The 24,255-nt window shown below is 27.8% G+C and overlaps 1 protein-coding gene across 2 annotated transcripts in view; it reads left to right on the top strand.

Annotated features, from left to right (window-relative positions):
- LOC136078090 (uncharacterized protein KIAA0825 homolog) overlaps window positions 1–24,255 on the top strand; it is a 114,251-nt gene that overhangs the window by 19,306 nt on the left and 70,690 nt on the right. For both annotated transcript variants that reach the window (XM_065792927.1, XM_065792928.1), the window contains exon 8: window positions 8,046–8,181. In XM_065792927.1, the coding sequence (XP_065648999.1) occupies window positions 8,046–8,181 (136 nt within the window). The remainder of the gene's footprint in view (window positions 1–8,045; window positions 8,182–24,255) is intronic.

Genomic DNA, 24,255 nt, shown 5'->3' with positions numbered 1-24,255 from the left:
AAAATCCATTTTTACGATACTCATAAAGAAATACATTTGTTGCCTTTATTTCACTAGCTAATATGTCGAGAGAGCTTGCATAAGACTGAAGAAGCTTACTTGATTTGTTGATTTGAAATAAAACATCATACCAAATAATGATTGATAATAAGAAAGGCCATGTTCTAATATATTCCATCGGCGATCATACTTCTGTGACTGTTGCCCCATCTCTCTTTTCTAAGGCAAATTCTCCCAGTCTTTCGAGTGCTTCTAAAATTTCTTTTAAATAATAGCGAAGTGGTTTAACACAGTTTATTCTACTTTCCCATCTGGTATCTGATTGTGGTTGGACAGAAATTGCCACGCGTGATTTTAAAATTTCCAATCGAAGAGGAGGTGATGGAAAGATTGTATATAATCATGAAAGAACACCAAAAAAAGAAATTGCACTGATGGATGACAGTGCATCATCAACAATAATAAGATTGAGTGAATGGCTTGCACAATGAACATATAAGGCCTTAGGATTCATTTCCGGAAACCTAGCTTGAACACCTTTTACTTTTACTTTCATATTAGCACCATTATAATAAAATTATCATAAGATTGATCTCGACAGTCTAAAATATTTAGATCCCAATTTTTTGACTGATTTAAAATTGCATCAACAATGCATTATCCATTATCATAAGATTGATCATTATGATAAGATTGATTAGCACCATTATCATAAGATTGACATCGACATTCTAAAATATTTAGATCCCAATTTTTTGCCTGATTTAAAAATGCACCAAAAAACCCTTTCCAGTGATATTATTTACTGTGAGATATGCAAAGAAATTTTTGGAAATGTCAGGAGTACATGTTACTGATCACAGAATAATGCTCATTTGTTCTTTGTGCAAAATGTGTGGCCTACAATCTAAATAATAGAATAGTATTTTGTCTTTTTTACCCTAGAAAGGTTCTTGGGTTCAATCTCCTTGGCTAAAAGTCAACTAATTCTGTGTATCATTGCTCAAATAGTGCTCCTTGGTTTCTTTGTCCTGAATTCTCTCTATAAGCTCATTGAGAATGGTATCATACTTAGCCAGTAATTCAAACACCCTAAGAAAGTTTCCATTGCTCTTTGAACTAATGGCTGTGTCTGAACCACGGAATGCAAGATTTCTTGCAGAAAGAAATAAGGTAATGTCCAGCATCCTTTCTAACACATCCCTCCAAAATATCCGCTCTTTATGAAGCAACTTTTGTTGTTGCTCATCTATGGTAACTTGATTTGCTAAGTCTGCATTATCAAAATTAAGAGGAGAAAACCATAAATTAAAAAAAAAAAGTTAACCTTTTCGTAATGTCATCTAGTGTTCAAAGCACTTGAAATGTGCACTGCATGTTTCATGTTCTTTAAGTTTTTTTGATAAGTCTTCCCAAGTGTTCATTTCTTGCAGTTATAATAATTCAGTGAAAATCGTCTTCTTTCTAAATCGTATTTTAAATTTTCTATCTAATTGTATTCAAAATCAATTTCAATCTTTTTGAAACCACGTTTAACAATTTCACACCTCTGTGCGTCAGAAATATTATCAGGCCAATCAGAAGGATTATCACTGATAAAAATAGGTGGAATTGTTTTGCCATTTGATGTAGGCTCACATATCAACCTATCTGACTCTACTCTAGTATTCAAATAATGGCAATCAGAATTATTTGTAGTTTTTGTTGGTATCGAAACACTTATAGGTTGAACTGCTGGTTTCAAAAAATGTATTAGTTTTAAGGTAATTTGTGATTTCCTTCCTGACTGCCGCTTTTTCTCTTTTCTTAGTGGCACCACTTTCCATTTTTCACTCTTCTCTTAGTGATGTCACTTGTCAACTTTTTCATACCAATAATTATATTATGAAAAACTAACAAAAGATAATTATAAATTTTTGCAAACCTTCTTTCATTGTTTTTTTTTTATGATATAAAAAAAAATAACAACGCATAATAATAATAAAAAAATCAATTCAAAAATGCAAAATAAAAGTACATATGATTATGAACTTATAATCATATGAACTTTAAAAGAAACAATTGTTAAGTGTTACAGTTTTCCAATGCTTTACATTTGTTTCTTTAAAAACAATGCCTATGATTTATTTAAAGCATATAATATAAATTTTATTTCATAGCACTAAAACAAAAGTAATAACATATAGCATAGTAATAAAATAAATTATTACCAAGATAAACTGTGTATTGCTGAAAAAAATGATTTATAATTTATAAATAAATAACCTTGAAGTATATAATCTAAGTACAAACAATAATATTTATGCATAAAATAAGCGACTTGGAGAAATATATTTCTTCACACGATATGCTGCTGTTCAATAGTTTTTCATTAACGGTTTGACAGTATTTTATAAAGTTTGCGTTTTATAATAAATTTTGGACTTCGGGAGTGTTAAACAGTTTTTTTTTCTATTAAAAATAATATTGCCTTTTTTATCTTTTTATTTACTTGCATAGTTTAGTTAATATCGTGATTAAAGTGACAAATTTTTTAAATCAATAATAAGTAATTATTAGTTAATTAAAAAACTCAAAGACCTTACAAGGGCTTTGAGTCTTAACTTGTTTAATTAGAATGGAAGGAAAAGAATAGTCATAAGATTCAAGAGTTGAATTAGAAGAAAAGTTCTAATAGTTCTTATTTTTGGTAAAGTTGATAAGATGATTCCCATGAATGAGAGATTGGATGTTAGACCTACATATGTTAATAGCGCAGTTGAAGATTTTCCAAAAGTCTCTAGAGCCTAACTTCTAAAAAAAGATGCAAGATTTAGTCTTTAGCATCTTTTTACATTGGTTTTTTACAATAATAAAAGGCTTTTCTTATCAAAAGAGTTGTTTTTTTGAAAAAGATGAAAAAAATGATTATGATTAGATATAACAGCAGGAGATGAAGGTGAAAACCATAAAGTAAAATGTGGCTTGACTTGAAACAGACGAGAAGGAATAAAAGCTGCCATTCCTGCCTGGATTCAAGAGTTTACGTTGGAGGCACACTTATCAGTGGAGAGAAAAAAGATATCAACCCAAGGACAAAGAAAATCACAGAAAGAATCCCAGTCAGCTTTAAGGTAGTAGTAAGTAGCGCGATGATAGGGTGAGTTTGAAGTAGGTGAGTTGATGTGTAAGTATTCCCCCAAGCCAAGCATTTGACTATTGGAGTCTTTATGAATCAAAAGGTAGTACCCATTAACACTAAGATCTGAAGTTGGAACAGTCAAATTCAAATTAGTCTCACAAAGAAAAAGCAAGTAGATAGCTAATAGATGAAGAAGGGGTTCAAGGCTAGTCAACAGAATTATTCTGCTAACCCTTAATATAGCCTACAATAACTCATTTGAACCAAAAATTTACAAAAGAATTTAAGACTCACTTTGATTTGAAAGAAAGACAAAAAATGTTTCTTGTTTTTCTTTTTAATCAAAGTGAGCAGTGACATTATCCACATATCATAACTTTAAATGAGCAAATTCCCTCCATAAAATATACTGTTGAACTTGAAAACAAAAACAACTTTTTTTTTTTATCTCACTCATTGATAAAAAACTCGCTCATTGTATTTGTTATACAAATATTTTTCAAATATTTGTATAACAAATACAATGAGTGAGTTTTATGAATTTCAAGTACACCATAAAGATATAATAACCTCTGTTCAAAACTCTAACATCAAACTCTAACATCAACCCAAGCATAATCAATCATGTCTTTTTTTTTGAAAAATTCATCAAAAGTATTTTGTAAAAGCATTTTGCGTAACTTTAATAAAACGTTTTAGAAGATACGTTTTAAAATGATTTATTTTAAGCGCAATTAAAAACGTAACAAAAAGTAATTTTTGGTTTGAGTTTGAGTTTTATTTTAGTGCTTATATATTTTCTTTTTCTTAAGGAATTATTTTTCTTTTTTCAATATTCTTCCTAGTTTAAGTGTTTTGAGTGTGACATGCAAAAATAGTTTCAAAAATAGACATGCAAAAATAGTTTCAAACGTTTAATTTAATAAAAAATACATGCCTACATAAAAAGAAATAAAATATCACATTAGTTGTTAATTTACACAAAATGCGTTTATTTTAAACATTAGCTATAATAATTTTCTATTTTATTTAAAGCCTTTGCGTAAAATAAAAGCTTTAGAAAAGATCAACAATTAAAAGTTGTTCATAACGTAAAAAATTTTTTATGACATTTAAATTGTTAAAACATCAAAACCACCGTGGTCAAATTATAAAGAAAAAAATTATAAGCGTGGTCAGTTACAGCGTGCGATCGCACACCATTCCTGTCTAAGCCTGTATATACAGCGGTGGCCAAAAATTAAAGACCACTCATTTTTTAGTTGGTTTCTTAATCTTTAAATTAAAATTAAGAAGATTATAATTGACATATTAAATTTTTTTTTAATATCTTGTTAATTAAAACATAGGGATTAAAGTGGTACCATTTTTTTAATCTAATTCTAATTATATAGCGTTTAACTTATTAAAAAACTGATGAGTACTTATAAATCTTCTTTAAATAAATTGGACAAAATTTAACGACCACTTTCGAATCTTTAATTTGCACTTATTAAAAATAATAATCCATTATTTTTTTTAACTGTCTTAATTGCTTATTACGTTGGCTATAAAATCAAATGTCGAAACCTGAGTCTCGATATCAAATAAACATTTATTTTTTGAATTGCAATAAGGATATAAAAATATTGCAAAAATGCGTGCAAAGATCGAAGAAAAAGACAGATACGCAGCTCTTGTATTAAAAGAAGAAGGTTATAGCATCAGACAAATAGCAGAAAAGCTCGGGAGGTCTCACTCTTGCATTATTAACATAATTCAACGACACAAAGAGACCCGGTCAATTAATGATCGTCATAGGACTGGACGCAATAAAATTTCAAATGATCCTGATGTTCGCTCGTTAGTGAGATTAATAAAAGAAAACAGACAAGCATCATCTAGAAACTTGCCTACGAAATGGACACTGTCAAATGGTCTGAAAGCAAGCCCTAGAACTGTGCGAAGGGTCCTCCACAATTTAAATTATTTATGGTATGCTGCTGCAAAAAAAACAAGCTTAAATAAAAAACAAAAATTTGCCAGGAAAGAGTGGTGCAAACTTCATAAAAATTGGTCAACACATCAGTGGAGCCATGTGGTCTTTAGTGATGAAATGAACGTTGAGGTAGACAACAAAAAAGGTTGTGTAATGTTGCATAGACTTCCAAGCGAACGCTTCGATGAATCATGCATTTTGAAACGAACAAAACAAGGCAGTGGTTCAATAGGCATTTGGGCCTGTATGAGTGCCTGTGGAGTTGGCGTTTTTCATTTATTCGATGGTAGACTCAACAAAGAAAGGTACATCGAAATTTTGGAAAACTCGCTTATTCCTAGCATTGATTTATGGCAGTTGCAAGATGGATTTATTTTCCAGCAAGATAATGCGCCGTGTCATAAAGCGCATGTTGATAGCGTTCAATTCTAATAAAATTCAAGTACTTCCATGGCCTGCCAATAGTCCAGACTTGAATCCAATAGAGAATTTATAGTCGTGGCTTGATCACAAGCTTGGTAAAGAACAACTTTACAATTCGGAAGATTTGAAATCTTCTATCTCTCATCATTTGAAAAATGTGCCTGATGAAGTAATCAAAACTTTAATGAATTCAATGCCAGAACGAGTTCAAGAGTGCTTGAAAATAAATGGAGGAACAACACGTTTCTAAATTATTTTTTTATTGCTTTTTGAAATAGTTTTGAAAGTGGTCTTAAAATTTTGTCCAATTTTTTTTCCCATTTATATTTTTTACTAGTCAGTTTTTTAATTTTTTAACATTATTTTGTTAAAAAATTATAAACTCTTTTATAATAAATATAAAATACAATAATAATTCTTTCTAAACATGTTTTTCTTTTTTTGATACCTTTTTCCAAAATAAAATTATACTACGGTTAAAAATAAATTTTGAGTGGTCTTTAATTTTTGGCCACGCCTGTATATACATATACAGGCGTGGCCAAAAATTATATATATATATATATATATATATATATATATATATATATATATATATATATATATATATATATATATATATATATATATATATATATATATATGTATATACACAATAGAGTATAAAATTCAGCATTTGCTTACTAGTTTTGCTCATACAGCATACAGCTTTTTCATAAAAAGAAGAGAAAAAACCAATTATAAAAGAAAAATTGCTGCTTTATGCCAAACCCTCATTCAATGTAGCGGCACTCCTTTGCAGCAGCAGGCTATAACATTGTTGATGTATGTACTGAACCCCCGGGCAGCAGGCTATTTCTTTACGATGTCACCAGGCTTTTCTAAACATGCATTTATAGTTGTACATATATATATATATATATATATATATATATATATATATATATATATATATATATATATATATATATATATATATATATCAAGGGTGGAACCTCATGGTTGCCTTGTGTGGAAAAACTTGTTTTCTCAAAGGGCAACTTAAATTTTTGACAGGACAACCTGGCAGTTTTTTTTTTTTTTTTGTAGTTTTAGTTCACCACCTCAAGGCCAGGAAGGCCACTACAGTTAAAGAGGCTACTTTAATTGTGGTTTCAATCCTCTTTCAACTCTATAACTCCCAAACATTAACCTTGACAAACAAGGCTGCTGCGCGAAGAAACAAGTCAAGCGCAATACTACCCAATTTATGACTTTTAACTTATAAAAGAGTATTTATTAATTTTCAAATTTTAAAATATGAAGATGTTATCCTTTGCAATTATTTAAAACAAACCTTTAAATAATTTAGAGCTTTACAGAATTTAGATATGTATGTAAATTATACACTACTCTTAAAAAGAAATGCACTGCGGTGCATTATATAATTTTTTTAAACATAGTTAAAAAAAGTCAACTTGAATTAATTTAGACATGCATGTTATTTAAAATGTTTTAAAGGGTGACTTTAAAATGTTTAAGATGTTTAAAATGTTTAAAATGTTTTAAAATTTTTAGAATGCATTTTGAAGCATTCTCTTTTTAATTCATAATGCAAATCTATTTTAAAAAAATGTAAACTTTACAGTTACATTTTGAATCACCATTTTTTCTCAATTCAATATGAATTTTTAAATTACATTTTATCATAATTTAAAATGATAACATATCATTTTTTTTAGATGTATTAGTTGCATTTTAAATCACCTGTATAGGGACATGAAGGATTAATAACGTTGAACCATTTATTTTTCATTAGTAAAACAAATTTTTGTTTAAACTTTGTCGAACAAAATTAACAAAATAATGTTGTTATTATCCATGTGCATCATTAATTAATATTATTAATGATGCACATGGAATTTTTCTTTCAAAAGAAGTCTTAATAATAAAATAAATAAATTACATTAAAAACTTAATTTAAATTTGATTGAAGGTTAAGAGAGAATAATTATTTTTAGAGAATTATACTTTTTACAAATTATTCTTTTTATAAAATTCTTTCTTTTTATAAAAAGTTTTAAAAAAAGTTTTATTAAAAGAAAAAAAAAAATTCTTTTTATAGAAAGTTTCTATTCATTTGAGGCTTTTAGCTTTTTTGCTTCACACTATTTCCCAACCTCAATTTAACTTTTTTTTTATTGATAATTTATTTCTAATTAAACAGTTATTATACTAATAGTCATGTTATAGTATTGAGTCATATTATTTTTTTTCTTCAATTGAGAAATCTTCACTTGAGAAAAAATCTTCACTTGAGAAAAATCTTCACTTGAGAAAAAATACCAAAAAAATTAAAAATATCGGACTACTGATTATCATAACAGAAAACTCAAGACAAATACAATATTTTGGTTGTCCGCTGGGAAACCTGTAAAAAACTGGAGATTCCACCCTGTAGAGAGTTAGAGATCTGCGAAGAGAGAAAGAGATCTTCGTGTTGAATAAACTTTTTTATATTTTAGCTTTTTAACATTTTTTTAGGGTTGATCTAATTGTTTTGTTAAAGTCTTTTCAATGGTTGTGCTTTCATTTAATGGATGATGACATAGAATTTTTCAATAAAGCGGGAAAGTTTAAATTATTCCATGCACTTCTCACAACTCTTACACATATTATGGTAAAAAATTTAATTTTTTTTTCTATTGAGGGAATTTTCTATATATACATGTATGTTTGTATATATATATATATATATATATATATATATATATATATATATATATATATATATATATATATATATATATATATATATATATATATATATATATATATATATGTATATATATATATATAAATATATACATATTTATAAATATATATAATATATATATATATATATATATATATATATATATATATATATATATATATATATATATATATATATGTATATATATATATATAAATATATACATATTTATAAATATATATAAATATATATATATATATATATATATATATATATATATATATATATATATATATATATATATATATATATATATATACAGACCTCGGCAGGAAGCGAGAACTTTAGCTCTCCCCACACTCCCCTAAAATGGTTTTTGGGAGCAATTTATGGCTCTTGCAAAAGTATAATTTTTTCTTTCAAAAATATAATTATCATAGTAACTAAAATAAAAAACACAGTCATTTTAATAATTATTTTTAATAATTTTTAAAATACCTGCATTCTATTACAATAAGACAATATAAAACTTTTTTTATAAGCAGTAAAAACAACACTCTTTTAAAGAATTTGTTCATGCTGCAATAAATGACACTTGTTATGTATATATTCTTGTAATAGTAATGTAACAAACATATGCTTGACACAACAAATCTACGAAAGTGCAAACTTTTATTAAAAAAACACAAAAAAATGAACGTCACGTTTCTATAATTTTGCATATGCAAACGTTGGCGTTTGCCTAAAATTTTTTAAAACACACATATTACTTCAGCAATTTTTTTGTCAAATAATTATACGACTGATAGTTTTTTATTTATTATAAAAACCACATATTTATGATAAAAAAACAATTAGTCAATTATTAAAATTTAAAACACATTTTAAAGACTTAAAAAGAAACCATCCTGAAACATGCTTATTTCTTTCAATAGCATTACTATTAAGTAAAATAACTAAGTACGCTATCAAAGAAAGTAATTATGTTTTAACATGGTTTTTTGCATGCGTTACCAAAAGTATGCAAAATTTTACTTAAAATGAATGCATTTGCAATTACTGTAAAAGAAACCATGCTTAAACATTACGATTGCTTTTTTCTATAGCATGCTTTTTTTTTTAATTTTCTTATTTTCTTAAAGTCAAGTAATGTTTATTTGCATAATATAAACACTTTTATAATGTTTGAGAATAATTTTTAAGTTTAGCTGAAATATATATAATCTAATATATATAGAATTAATATGTTTATTATATTTTTTTATGTTTTTTATTTTATTTTATTGTGCGTCAATATGATACTTTTATTAACTTATTAATAAATACTTAATATGATATTATTTTTAAAAGTTTAAAAAAAGTAATGTCGAACAACTTTTTTAACTCCTTTTATTTCAATTTCTTCAAATTTGTACCTTTTTTTTATTTATAAATAAATTTAGCAAACTAAATTGAGAAAAATTCATTATTTAGTATCAATGGATAACAATTTACAATCGTTAGGTCATTGCATATTATCATTAATTTGCACGCACTTTGCAAATGTGTAAAAAATTATTTTGAAGAAATAAAATTAATTATAGCATTATTGATACATCTAATTACTTTATAACTACAATAAAAATAATTCGAAAATAAAACTTCCTTTTATGACATATATCTCTAAAAATTAGATGTTCATCGTTAAATAGAGATATGAACATCAACATTCATTAAAAACAACTTGTCATGTCCTGGGCTTGTAACAAAAATAAAACCAAAATTTTGTAATTAATAGGCAATTTTTTTAAATGAATAAACAGATAGCTCTCGCAAAAACCCAAAGCTCTCCTAAGAAGCTGTTTAGAGTAGCAGCTTGCATAGCTCGCCATGTTTGTTTTAGGAGAGCTTTTCGCTGCTCTCGCACTGATTCCTTCCCGCTGAGGCCTGCATTTATATATATATATATATATATATATATATATATATATATATATATATATATATATATATATATATATATATATATATATATATATATATATATATATATATATATATATATATATATAGGTTATGACTTTTGTGACCCCATGTTCCTGGATCATAAACCGATGAGTATTTGTACAAAAGTAATAAAAAAAATATTAGTTCGAATTTCTTGTGGAAAAGGGTCACTCATAAACTAAAAAATTGAATTTACAATATATACGTATGGATAAAATTTCAAACAATTTTATGGTCGTTATTATGTAATTCAAATTTTTTTAGTCGGGGGGTTATTATGTAGTTTTTATGCCTTTAACAGTTTATTACATCATAACACTTTAAATTACAAATAAATATAAAATTACAAACTTAAATAACAATTCTAAAAATATTGAAAGCTACTGTATATATTGAAAAAGTATTTTGTAGTATTCAGCTTAAATAAAGAGTAATATACAGTTCTTATGCTTTATTAGACTAAATAAATCTGAGCTGGAGGTTCTCTTTCTTTTTACAGATGTCAAAAAGATCTTGAAGACACTTGATTGCTCATTCTGCATACTGATTTGTTCTGGAAATTTCCAGTCTTAGTGGTTCCTAAAACCAAAACTTTTTCACTGGTGTTTTTAAACGCTACAATCATTTTTATACTCTTCCATAAAATGTATTCATTGAGAATAGCTGTTATACCTTTAAAAACAGTACCTTTTTTTGGTCTGGTAGGTCTAACGCTTGTAACTTAACTTCTTTTTGTTTATTCTTTAACACTAACACTTTATTTGGTAACTAATATGTTTAACATCAAAGTGCAGTGACCAGCTTTTTAAATGTCATGTTTTCTTGGTTTCTTCTTTAAGTTTAACAGCTTCTTTAGTTGTTGATCTAAAATTACTAGACTGTGAAGATGTCTGAATGTTGATCCCATCTTGAGATAACCACAAATGGTTGCTGCTTAGCTGATTGATAACTTTAAGGTTGTTACTAATTTGGTTGCAGTTTGGGTTTGCTGTAGTTCTTGCTAGTACTTGTGAACTGTTTTTCTGAACCTTTAGACTCTTGATATCTGACCTAGACACAAATTCAGAAGTTGGCGTTGTTGTTGTTGCAAATACTGTTGTTAAAGTAGGTTTCAAGGACATTTTTCTTCTTTTGGATGGATGGATAGTTTTTGAACCAGCACAACTTGAATTAGTAAATTAATTTCTTTTGCCTTAAACTTATTAGTTCTTTCTTAATTTGCTTTATGCGTTCTTGTCTCTCCCAAGATTCTCCCAGAAACAGATAACAACCAACAATTTGGATTTTGAGTGAGATACCCTTCTGTTATTTTCTAGTGAATATTCTTTTAGTGGAACAGTTCTTCTTTTCCTATGATTCATAAAATTGTACAAGATTCTTCATCCAGATCGTCATGTTTCTTTCAGCGGAAGTACTTTTCTTGAAGGGCATTATGTTTGAAGATAATACTTGAATATATTTCTGACAATAATATATCAAGGTAATAATAATAAATACTAATGCTATTGTACTTCTATATTATTTGACTGCCATCTGGCGAATACATGTATATATATATATAATTATTAGTATTGCTCAATCAGGCAGCTTATATAGTCTAAATCTTGCTAATTTCCATAAACTTTTAGAAGACTCCAGAAAATTCTAAAAAGTTTCAGAAACTTCTAAAATCATCCAGAACAAACAAAATTTTAGAAACAAAAATTTAGAATGTTCCATAAGGTTCAAGAAAATTCTAGGCTTCAGAAAATCATAATGCTACTGCCTGCAAATACCACTTTTATACCATTTTAAAAATTTTGCATTGTGGGTTACCTTTTTTGAAAATTAATCAGAATAAAACCCATTTTATTACTTTTGAGCAAATGTTCATCTATCAACACAGAAAATAATTGTTTTACCAAAAGTTAAAAAGTCATAACCCTAATATATATATATATATATATATATATATATATATATATATATATATATATATATATATATATATATATATATATATATATCAAGGGTTGAATTAAGCGATCGCGAAATGCATTATCTGGAAAAACATGTGGTCAACCAAATTTTAGTTTATGCAAAATCGTGTACACTGTTCATAGAATGAATTAAATTTAATAGCAAAGAAATTATAAAAAACAAAACAAACCAATAAACTTACAACTCCAAAAGTAATAACACTCTAGTCACTAACTGCATTAATAACTGCAGTATAGTAATAACACTATAATAGTGTTATTACTTTTATAACACACTTATAATTTTTATAATTAATTCTTTGTTCATACAACATCAGTAATTCCAAATTTTAATTGAAGTAGAAAAGCATCTTGAAAAAGTAAAGTGGATATTCAAATATTATTAAAAACTTTAGGAACTTATACAAATATGTACTTTATAAAAAATGTATATATATATATATATATATATATATATATATATATATATATATATATATATATATATATGTATATATATATATATATATGTATATATATATATATATATATATATATATATATATATATATATATATATATATATATATATATATATATATATATATATATAACTCCTAACTGGTTGTCAGAAAGTTTTTTCGTATTTTGTTGACAAAAAGTAAAAATTAAAATGCAAGACTAGAATTTTTTTTTTATTACTTGATAGACTGCCTGCCCCAAACTCTCTGTTGATGTAGCAGCACTCCGTTGCAAGTCAGGCTATAAGATAGTTGATGTAGCAACACTCCGTGCGTGATTTACAGTAAAAAGAATAAAAATAAAAACATTGTTTATATTATTAAAAACATTTAGAATGTTCTAAAAACATTCAGGCCAATTAAATTTGCGTTTTTGCAATTTTTTTAAAAAATGATTAATTTGTAATTAAATTAATGGTTTTAACTTTCTGACAACACGCTAATGTTGGAAAAAAGTCAAAAGTAATTAAAAGTGACTTATATATAGTTTTATAAATTGTTGGCTTTTGGGAGTACCTTAGCGTACTCCCAAAGCCAACAATTTATAAAACTATATATATATATATATTTATATATATGTATATATATATATATATGTATATATATATATATATATATATATATATATATATATATATATATATTTATATATATGTGTGTGTGTATATACATATATATATATATATATAAATATATATATATATATATATATATATATATATATATATATATATATATATATGTATATATGTATGTATGTATATACATTGGTTTTTACTTGTATTTATTACTTATCCTCTTTTATATAAAAAAATATTGCATAAATGGTACTAGAAGATAATTTAAATAATTCATTTTCATTTAACTAATTCATAACATAAAAGTCTCTTCATCCTAGATTAAAATATGTGCCAGTTAGAAACTTTAGTTTTTGTTTTAAAAAAAGGGAAAAGTGTTTTTGTTTAAAAGAATTCTTTACACAAATATAATTAAAGATTTTTGTTTCTTATTAATTCAATATTGTGTAAAGCTTTTTTTATGTAATATATTTATGAACATATATTTTGTTTACGAATATCTTATTGGTAATTAAAATCTCTATAAATTGTTTATAATCAATTAAAAATATTACATTATATATATATATGTATATATATATATATATATATATATATATATATATATATATATATATATATATATATATATAAATATATATGTATTTATGTATATTTTTCAGGCCTTGTTATGAGATTTTATTGCATAACAAAAAACTCATAACGCTAATAAATGCAAGTTTAACACATCTATGATACTTACACCTTCAAAAGTTAAATTGCATCATTAGCGTATTTTAAAGTACTGCATTGTAATTAAATTTAATTTACCGCATTAAAAATCATTTAAACTAATATAAAGTAAATTACTGATTAAACCTAAACTCGGTCTTTGAAAAAAATTATATTTCCTTATAATTAATTTCTTAAAACAATCTTTTTCATAACTTAATCTTTTTTTTTTTTTAATAAATTTAATTTTTTTGCGTATTTAATGTAATATTTTTAATTGATTATAAACAATTTATAGAGAGATTTTAATTACCAATAAGATATTCGTAAACAAAATATATGTTCATAAATATATTACATAAAAAAAGCTTTAAATATATTTGTGTAAAGAATTCTTTTAAACAAAAACACTTTTCCCTTTTTTTAAAACAAAAACTAAAGTTTCTAATTGGCACATATTTTAATCTAGGGTGAAGAGACTTTTATGTTATGAATTAGTTAAATGAAAATGAATTATTTAAATTATCTTTTAGTACCATTTATGCAATATTTTTTTATATAAAAGAGGATAAGTAATAAATACAAGGAAAAACCAACAAATGTTCAGAATAAACACAGATTTATTTTGAGAAGAAAGAGCTCTTATACACAAATTATAGTCAAAAGTAAATTTATGATCAAAGTATACCTAAAACAAAATAGGACACATAAGTAACCATAAATCTTCATTAAATACAAAAGTTTAACTTACTTTAAAACAAATATACATATACAAATATACATTTAAAACAAATATACATATATGCAAAACAAATATACATATCCCATCAGGTAAACATCATCGCCATTTATGCTTTACCCCGCGATTCACACCTACTCCATACTGCAGTAAAAAAAGATTTCACTACGAACTGCTAAAACCCTAAATACACCCAATTTTGTAAAGCACTAGTATTTTTAATGAAATAATATGAAAAGTAAGAAATGTGAATTCAATATCAAATACCATAACAAAATGAAAAATAATTAAATCAAAATATTAAATATTATAACGCAAAAATAAAAATTAAAAATTATTACACAAAAATAGAAAATTAAAATAAGCACACACCATATCACTGGTCAAAAATTTGTTGAAATAAATAAATAGAAAATAATAAACACTATAATGATAAGTTCTAATATAAAAAACTCAAAATACTACACTACACTGCAACGGTAAATAACATTATGAAATGAAACTTTATTAAAACCATAGCTAGTTGCTGGTACTTTTTGGAGAGAAACCCTCAAGCCAATAGAAACCTAAAATTGAAAAAACAACAAAACCTAATACAAAATTTATGAACACTTTACACTGTCATAGATACATAGATCGAGTTTTGCTAACCAATCAAAAGTATAACATAATGAACAACCTGAGACTTAATCTTAAAATCAAATAGAAATTATAAAAATTTATTAAATAGAAAAACAGTTAAAATAAAATATAGCAACAGCGACAATAACAATCAAAGAAAAACCAACAAAGCCACTACAACCAAAAACATCACACACAAAAAAACCACATAATGCGCAAAAAAACTAAACAATATGTTTAATATATTAAAATGAGGTGAAACCGTTAAACTAATATAAGCAAACCATTTTTAATAACAACCAAGCAATAAGTAGCTAGCAAAGTTTACTGCAAACAATAAAAATGTCGTTAACCTTATTAACACAATGAACAATTTAGAATTGTCAGACAACTAAAATGTCCTTATAAAAAAATGTCCAAATACCCAATACTAATGATAGTTTGATTGTTAGCAGTATTTAATATCGGAAATATATATATATATATATATATATATATATATATATATATATACAATTAAAAAACTGACTATTTTAAAATGACAAGTTTTTATGTGCTGTCCAAATAAGTGTCTATTATTGATTTTGTGTTGGTAAAAATAACTGTTGGTACTGATGGCCATATTGTTTTTAGATCCTTGTCATTTCTTATCAAGTGCCAATGTTTACTAATTATGTTCTTTATTTTCCTTCTTTTAAGGTATTTTCCTTTTATCGCTATAAGGTGTTATAACAGGTAGGAATCTTTCTTTTTCTTCTTTTCTTTTCGCATATAAAAGTTCTTGTTGAATATAGTCTAAAGCTTTTTTAATAGAAGTGTTTATGACTTCTATGAGATTCCATGAACCATTGCAATTTGTGATAAGGTCTTGAGCTCTCTTATCAGGATATTGTTGTTAGATATAAGTTTGTTATATCTCAGGGCTTGATTAAAAATTATTTTAGATTTTAAACTGTTAAGTGCGTACGCAAATCCCTATTTCAAAAATAAGCTACTACCAGCATATAATTTTTTTTTTTACTTTTATTTATTATGTCTATAATTTTAAGTGAAAAAAACAAACATGTTTTTTAGGAAATTTATGGATTTAAACACTTTGTAAAAGTTCTAGCTCTTTTGATCTATAATCATGTCAAAGTTTAAGGCGTTTTTTAATTTTATATAAAACAATCTGAACCAAACCTATTGAGAAAATCCTATAGAAGTTCAAAAAGAGACTTAACAAAAGTCTTAAATTCTGTATAAAAAAAAAAATTTCATTTTAAACCAAAGTTATAGATTGCCAAAGATAAGATTTTTATAAAAAAAATCTATCCTAACTAATAATCACATAAACATACAGGATTATACAGGTGAATAAACACAAACATACATTTAAACATATTAAATTATAAGTGGATGAACACTGTGCCAGAGGTTCGAACAAAACACAAACATACATTTATGTAATGTGAGTTACAAGTGAACCGGCATTGGATCAGAGGTCTATATAGAACACACTAAACAGAGATATTGTGAAGCAGTTTCCACTGTAAACCACAGATTTTATATCATTGCACTCAAACCAAATCCTTACTATGTAATAGTATTATCCATACTGTTTCAAAAAAAATTATTTTTAAAATAAATATGCGTTGCTATCTTACATTTTTAGATATAACTATAATCTAAAATGTAATAAAATTGTTTAATTTTTTGCCGAATTTAAAAAAATGAATGAATTTTTTTTTTTTACCACTAGAAACAAAAAGATTTTCATAAAGGACGTTTTAAAATTTATTTCATAACATTTATTTCTTCATTTATTGCATCCAAATTTATACATTTTTAATGATTATATAAAGAAAACTTTATTAAAAAAATAATTTTAAAGTTATGTTTTTTAATTCGACTTATTTTAATGCAGTTATTGGATAAAAAATTTCCTAATTTACCCCCTATTTTAGCTAAACTAATATATTTTAGATGAAAAAGTAGTTCAGTTTGGTAGTTAACAGTTTTTAAATTGCGGAGTGTTTAATTATTTAATCTTATTACTATTAGAATTTCTTTATGTAAATATAAATTCTACTTATTGTTGTTGCTGGGAAAAGTATAGCAAAAGATCTAAATCATTAAAAAAATATGAATAAAAACTTATAGGAACGAATTCAGCTGTTTATCTTTCCAGGATATTTGATGAACAATGAATATCCTGGAAAGATAAATCCATCAGTTGTTTGTCTTGGGTGCAGAAGAAATCTTTATAGACTTAAAAAGGGAGATTGGCCTCCTGGTGAATGGGGAGCTAAAGTAGCCAAGGTATATTTAATGATTTTTAAGTCCTAATTTTTAATATTCTTACTTTCTTTCATTTACTTATGAAAGTTCCCTTAACCAGGATAAGTGAAAAACTCTTTTGAAGAGTTCTTCCAGTGTTAATGTCACTCTTCAAGATGAGACAATTAATTTACCTTAGTACAAATTATATTTAGGTTGCTTCTGGAATCATAAAAAGTAAAATGGCTGCAGAAAATTTAATTGATGGATCTACTTTTTGTTTATCTGCAGGACGAAATCCTCTCTAAGTTACAACTGGCTACCCAGGAATTAAAGCAAAACGAAGTTCTATCCATCAACTTTTCCTTGAAATAATTAAGCAATTACAGATTGTGCTAGAGCTGTCAAATAGAAAAACAAAAGAGATAGTTGCTACTCTACGCAAAAATTTAGGAAGTAAACTTTCCATAGTGCCTAATATTTTAGGTTGTTTTTTTAAATTAGAAGATTATATTTCTAATTACTACAATGTACAGAAGTGTGAGTTAGTTGACAGTATAGGCCACATAATTTTAAGAGATTTTGTATATGTTCAAAATACATTAGATTTTGTGGTAGACTTTTTAAAATTACTTGGTTAAGACCCAACTTCAGCCTTTATAAGAGTTTCATTGGATGAGGGTGGTTCATTTTTTAAAGTGATTATCAATATCTTTGATTGTCATAAGAATAATGATGATTTAGATGAGTTATTGAATAGTGGTGTACAATGATCATAATTTCAAATTGTTGAAGATATTCCTGAATCTAATTATAAATTGAGGCAAATTATAGAAAAGTTGAGTTAGCAATGTGTCAGTTTTTATGTTGCTTTTGACTTAAATCGTGGAAATGTGTTATTTGGCTTATCTTTGTATTCTTAGAAAAGAGTTTGTTTATGGTGTGAGGGAATATCCTCATTAGATTCAAGGACAAAATGAACTCTTGGCAATCTTAATTATTGGTACAATAGGTTTTTAGAAAATAAATCAGTGAAATCATCCATTGAAGACTTTATTTATTTTTTTTTAGATTATTCACTTCCCCAAGGCCCGAGCGGGGCCACTACAGTCGAAGAAGCTACTCATTTTTTTGTGTTTTTTATTTTTTAGTTGTTATTCCTGGTGCAACCCTCTCTCAACTCTTTAACTCCAAAACACGAACCTTTCCGAGGCCGAACAAGGCCGCTGCGCATAGAAACTAAGTTGAGCGCGGTACTTCCAGGGACGTGGTAGGAGTCGAACTCCGAACCTCTCACTTACAAAGCAAGCGCTCTTACCACTACACCACTACCGCATTATAAGTAATCCCAATTTTTAATTGAAATGTTGTCTAGAAAAAATAGAATGCATATTTAAGCGATATTAAAACTTTAGGAACTTTTTGTTTATTTTGTAAAAGTTTACCAAAAGTTATTGAAGTTTTATTTAAGCATTTTAATACAAACATACACATAAAATTTGGCCTAAGCAAGAATAAGGATTTGAAAGTAGAAAGTTGAATGTTTAGAAAATTTTGAGTTTAACTTGGTCACATGTTCTACATCAAATGATTCTGATCCTAATGAATCAGAAAAAAATTACACCAGAGCATTTAGAAATTTTGTAGATTACTAAAGGAAGGATTCATTTAGCATCTAAGCAAACCAAGGTCAGTGTTGCAGATATCCTTGCAGAGATCCTGCTACTGGTAACATGTAACCCAGTACAATCTGCTTCATGTCCTGCTGCCTTGTAGGATACGCCTTTTTAGGCAAAGGCTAGGAGATGCCAACTCCGATATAAAACACCCCCTGCCTTGGGGCTCTTGGTTGAGTAAAGGCTAGAGATGGTGTCTCGATAAAAATACTCATCTTGGGCAGATGTTAAATGCACCCAGCTACTGTCTTGTAGAAGGCCTCCTAGGCAAAGACTTAAGGGGTAAACAGATTCTATCTGTTGACCAGCCTTGCACCCCTTCTTCATCTATTAGGCTGGCGCAGATGTATTTTTAATACATTGTTTCCTGTTTAGGATGTTGAATGCTGGATCTTCTTGACTCAATGCATGGGTTTGCTTGTGTCACTGTTTTTATGACTAGGCAACTCATTCTATTATCTCCTTATGAGGGTACAGCTCTAAAACTCAGTTTTATGGTTCTGAGGCCGGCTGGTAGTCAGGTTTCCTGAACTCTGTGGTAGCTCTCAGAGAGGCTGATTCCATCAACAGCTGAAAAATATCAAAGTATTAACAGTGCCATGTTGCGCATGGATGGTGTCCCTGTTTGTACTTTTGGTGTGCATTGCGGAGGCCACATTTGGAGCCCTTTGTTACGGCTTAGGGTTTATTAGTAGTAATGAGGCAATTGCTTGGGCTATTAAACGGTGTTCTGAGTACTATCTATGCTTTGAGTCAAGTTCTTCAATCTAATTTAAAAATGAATAAAGTACCAAAAACTATAAAACACAAAAAACCATCATCATCACCAAGTTCTCTAAACCTATCATTCACTAATATTCGTGGTCTTCGAAGTAACTTTTCTTCTGTTGAGTCTTATCTCTTGCAAAGTTCACCAGACCTACTTGCTCTTTGTGAGACTAATTTGAGTTCAGCTGTCTCATCTTGTGATCTTAGTGTTGATGGTTATCTTCCTCTGATTCGTAAAGACTCCAATAGTCACATGCTTGGCCTGGGCATTTACATTCGTAAGAATTCACCTGTTTGTCGTGAAACTAGGTTTGAATCCACAGACTATTCTTTCATGTGCTTTCGTTTAGCACCACTTCACTCTATTGCCTTTCTCTTTGTTCTATATCGCTCTCCTTCATCTCAAGACTGCGCTCTTTTTGATGTTATTTCTGATCATATTGACCAAGCCCTCTCTCTTTATCCATCAGCTAATATAGTTGTTGTCGGTGACTTTAATGCTCACCACTCTGAATGGCTTGGCTCTAGTGTCAGTGACTCTACAAGCATTAAAGCCCGCAACTTTTGCCTTTCTCAATCCCTAACTCAAATAGTCAACTTTCCAACTTGCTTTCCTGACAACCCTAATCATTTACCTTCTCTACTCGACTTATGTCTTGTTTCTGATCCTAGTCAGTGCTCAGTTTCTCCACATTCACCCTTAGGTGCTTCTGATCACAGTTTGATCTCTTTAAAACTAATATCTCATTTTTCTTCATCACCTGAATACCCCTATTATCGAACCTCTTACAACTACAGTAAAGCTGACTGGGATTCTTTCCGTGATTTTCTTCGTGATGGCCCTTGGGTAGAAATCTTTCAACTTCCTGTTGACAAATGTGCTTCTTACATAATTTCATGGATTCAGGCTGGCATGGAATCTTTTATTCCCTCTCGACGATTCCAGGTCAAGCCTCACTCTCCTCCATGGTTTTCCTCACACTGTGCTGCTGCGATTGCCAATCAAAACCGTTACTTCCATATTTATCAGCTAAACAATTCTCCAGAAAACAGACGTCTGTTTATTACTGCTAGAAACAACTGTAAAAAGGTTTTGTCTAACACCAAAACCCACTATTCTCAGGTCATGAAATCTCGTATCTCATCTCAATAATTAGGCTCTCGTGACTTCTGGAGAATCTTTAATAATATCAATAATAAGGGCAAATCTATAATTCCACCTCTCTTGTATGGTTCAGACTTTGTCACCTCACCTAAAGACAAAGCCGAACTGTTTGCTAAAAACTTTTCATCAATATCATCTCTTGATTCCACTAATGGCGTTCTACCTGATATTGCCAACAAACAGGTTAATCCATTGCTTGACATTTATATCACTCCAGCATCTGTATCTAAAGTGATCTCCTGCCTAGACTCTTCTACAGCTTGTGGCCCAGACAACATACCTGTTATTGTCTTGCAGAAGTGTTCTCCAGAGCTGTCGTCTATACTCTCAAAACTATTCAACAAGTGCTTATCAGAGTCTTGTTTTCCAGCCTGCTGGTAAGCCGCATCTATTATCCCTATCTTCAAAAATTCTGGGGAGCGATTTGATTCGTCTAACTACCGTCCCATAAGTCTTCTTCCTATCATAAGCAAGGTTTTTGAATCTTTAATTAACAAACACTTAATTTCTCATCTTGAATCTAATAACTTACTTTCTGACCATCAATATGGATTTCGATCTTCTCGTTCTACAGCTGGTTTGCTAACAGTAATAACTGACAGGTTTTATCGTGCATTAGATGAAGGTGGAGAGGTTAAGGCCATCGCTCTTGACATTTCAAAAGCGTTTGATAAAGTTTGGCATGCTGGTCTTCTCCATAAGCTTTCCTCTTATGGTGTACCTGGCAACATCTTTAAGATCATTGAATCCTTCCTTTCCAATCGTAGCATAAAAGTTGTCCTCGATGGACAACACTCTTCTTCTTATTCTGTAACTTCAGGGGTTCCTCAAGGTTCTATCCTTGGCCCTATACTCTTTTTAATTTACATTAACGATCTTCCAGATATTCTCACATCTAAGGTGGCATTGTTTGCTGATGATACTACCATTTATTCTTGTCGTGATAAGAAACCAATTGTAAAAAATTGTTGTTTTTCTTGCAAGTTTCAATCTGGTTTTAAACAAGCAATAACAAATTTAAAGAGTTCATTTCTTTTTGAACTAGAGGTTGTATTATAACACAGAAAGTTCACATTCTACTGTGTCACGTACAGCTGTATGTGGAACACCATAACCAAGGATTAGGAAAATTTTGCTGAACAATGTGGAGAAAGTATTCATGCAAAGTTTAAACCAACATGGACTATGTTTAAGAGACAAAAAGAGCATCCATATTATGACGACAGGCTACTATTAGCAATGATCAATTACTATCAGCGGTGATGGAGCTAAAAAAATTTAAATTTGTTTATATTTTATGTGTATGTTTGTATTAAAATGCTTAAATAAAACTTCAATAACTTTTGGTAATTTTTTTAAAAATGAACAAAAAGTTCCTGAAGTTTTGATATTACTTAAATATGCATTCTATTTTTTCTAGACACCATTTCAATTAAAAATTGGGATTACTTATTCAAATCATTATTTTATTTATGATAAGTATTATGATATTATTATGATTAAGTATTGTTTGAACAAACAATAAGTTATAAATGTAAGTTATAAAAACACTAGTGTTATTACTTTTATAACACAGTGACTATAGTGCTTTTACTTTGTAGTCATAAATTTTTTGTAACTTTTTTGCTAACAAATTTAAATTAGTTTATGCCCATGAAAACAAAGTTCACGGTTTTTAAACTAAAATTTTGAAGACCAGATATTTTTACAAATCTTGCATTTCGTGATTGCTTAATTCAACCCTGTTAAAATTTAAAGTTATTAAATGTATACTTCATCTGCAGTTTGAATACTGATCAATTTAGACCACTGACTCAGGGGTTTGGTGCATAGTGGAAATTTTTTCAAAACAATTTAAAGACATTTAATTTAATTTGAATTTAAAGACTGATGAAATAAAAATGCCTGCAATAATTGTTTAGAAATTTATTATTTAAATCTCAATCGGCCTTGTTAAACCTTGATTTAATGGACTGTGTTGTCAGTACTAATGATGAAACTGCAGTAATTAAACAATTTGGACACTTTTCACAGATTCAACATTAATTATGTATAGCACACAGCATTTCAACTAGCCGTGCTTAAAGTTTTATACAAAAAACAGTTCTACAAACATAGATAAAACTTATTTGTATCCTGAAGAAACTGAATCTGATATGGGAATAAATGTTGCAAATGATATATATCTGAAGTTCATATTAAAAACATTTTTGAAAACATATGAAAACATATCTCTCACTAAAAATGATTCCGTTTTACAAAAACATGTAAAAGACATCATCGGAAAAGAAATATTATTAGTTTTAGATTCTAAAACCAGTTAGAACAGCTTCTTAGATATGCTCCAGCAATTTTACAATTTGCATGATTGTGTCCAAAAAAGCTTGGTCAATTTAGAAAAAGGCTTTATCTTTTGTTCTGAAAAAATAAATTTATTACCTGGTGTTATTGGTACATTGCAACCAATTAGTGTGGCAGTTGAAAAAGTGTCAATGCTAATTTAATAACAATTAATGTCACATTAAAATTTATTTTAGATGAATTATTAAAGCAAAGTATTATCCATTAAGTACAGAAATGAAGAATGCATTAGTTCTTGAGATAAAAAAGAGAGAAAGCATATATTCTGATGTTCTGGATTATATTCACAATCCACAGCAAGAGCTACAGTATCGGACAAAACATGGTGGACAAACTCAAATTAAGAACAAAAGTTGATCAAAAACTAAAAAAAACTAGTAAAACAATTGAACATATTATTTTTTATGTAGTTTATTATGTTGTTAACAAAGTTTAAAACTTTTGAACCATACTAAAAATCTCTAAAAAAAGTTTTATAACACATTTTCCTTACCAAACTACATTTTTCTTTGGACAAAACAAGGCGGACATTCAAAAAATTGACTAAAAGTTCAAAAAATTTCAAAAATTAACTTAATATTTGGTAGGATCTCCTTTACTTTTAATTACTGCTTTCATTCTTTGAGGCATAGACTCAATTAATGAGTCAACAATTC

This window comes from Hydra vulgaris, chromosome 03 (assembly GCF_038396675.1).
Source record: "Hydra vulgaris chromosome 03, alternate assembly HydraT2T_AEP".
Classification (NCBI taxonomy): Eukaryota; Metazoa; Cnidaria; class Hydrozoa; order Anthoathecata; family Hydridae; genus Hydra; species Hydra vulgaris.
Note: the sequence above shows the minus strand (reverse complement) of the source record. Positions and strands in the feature narration are given on the sequence as shown.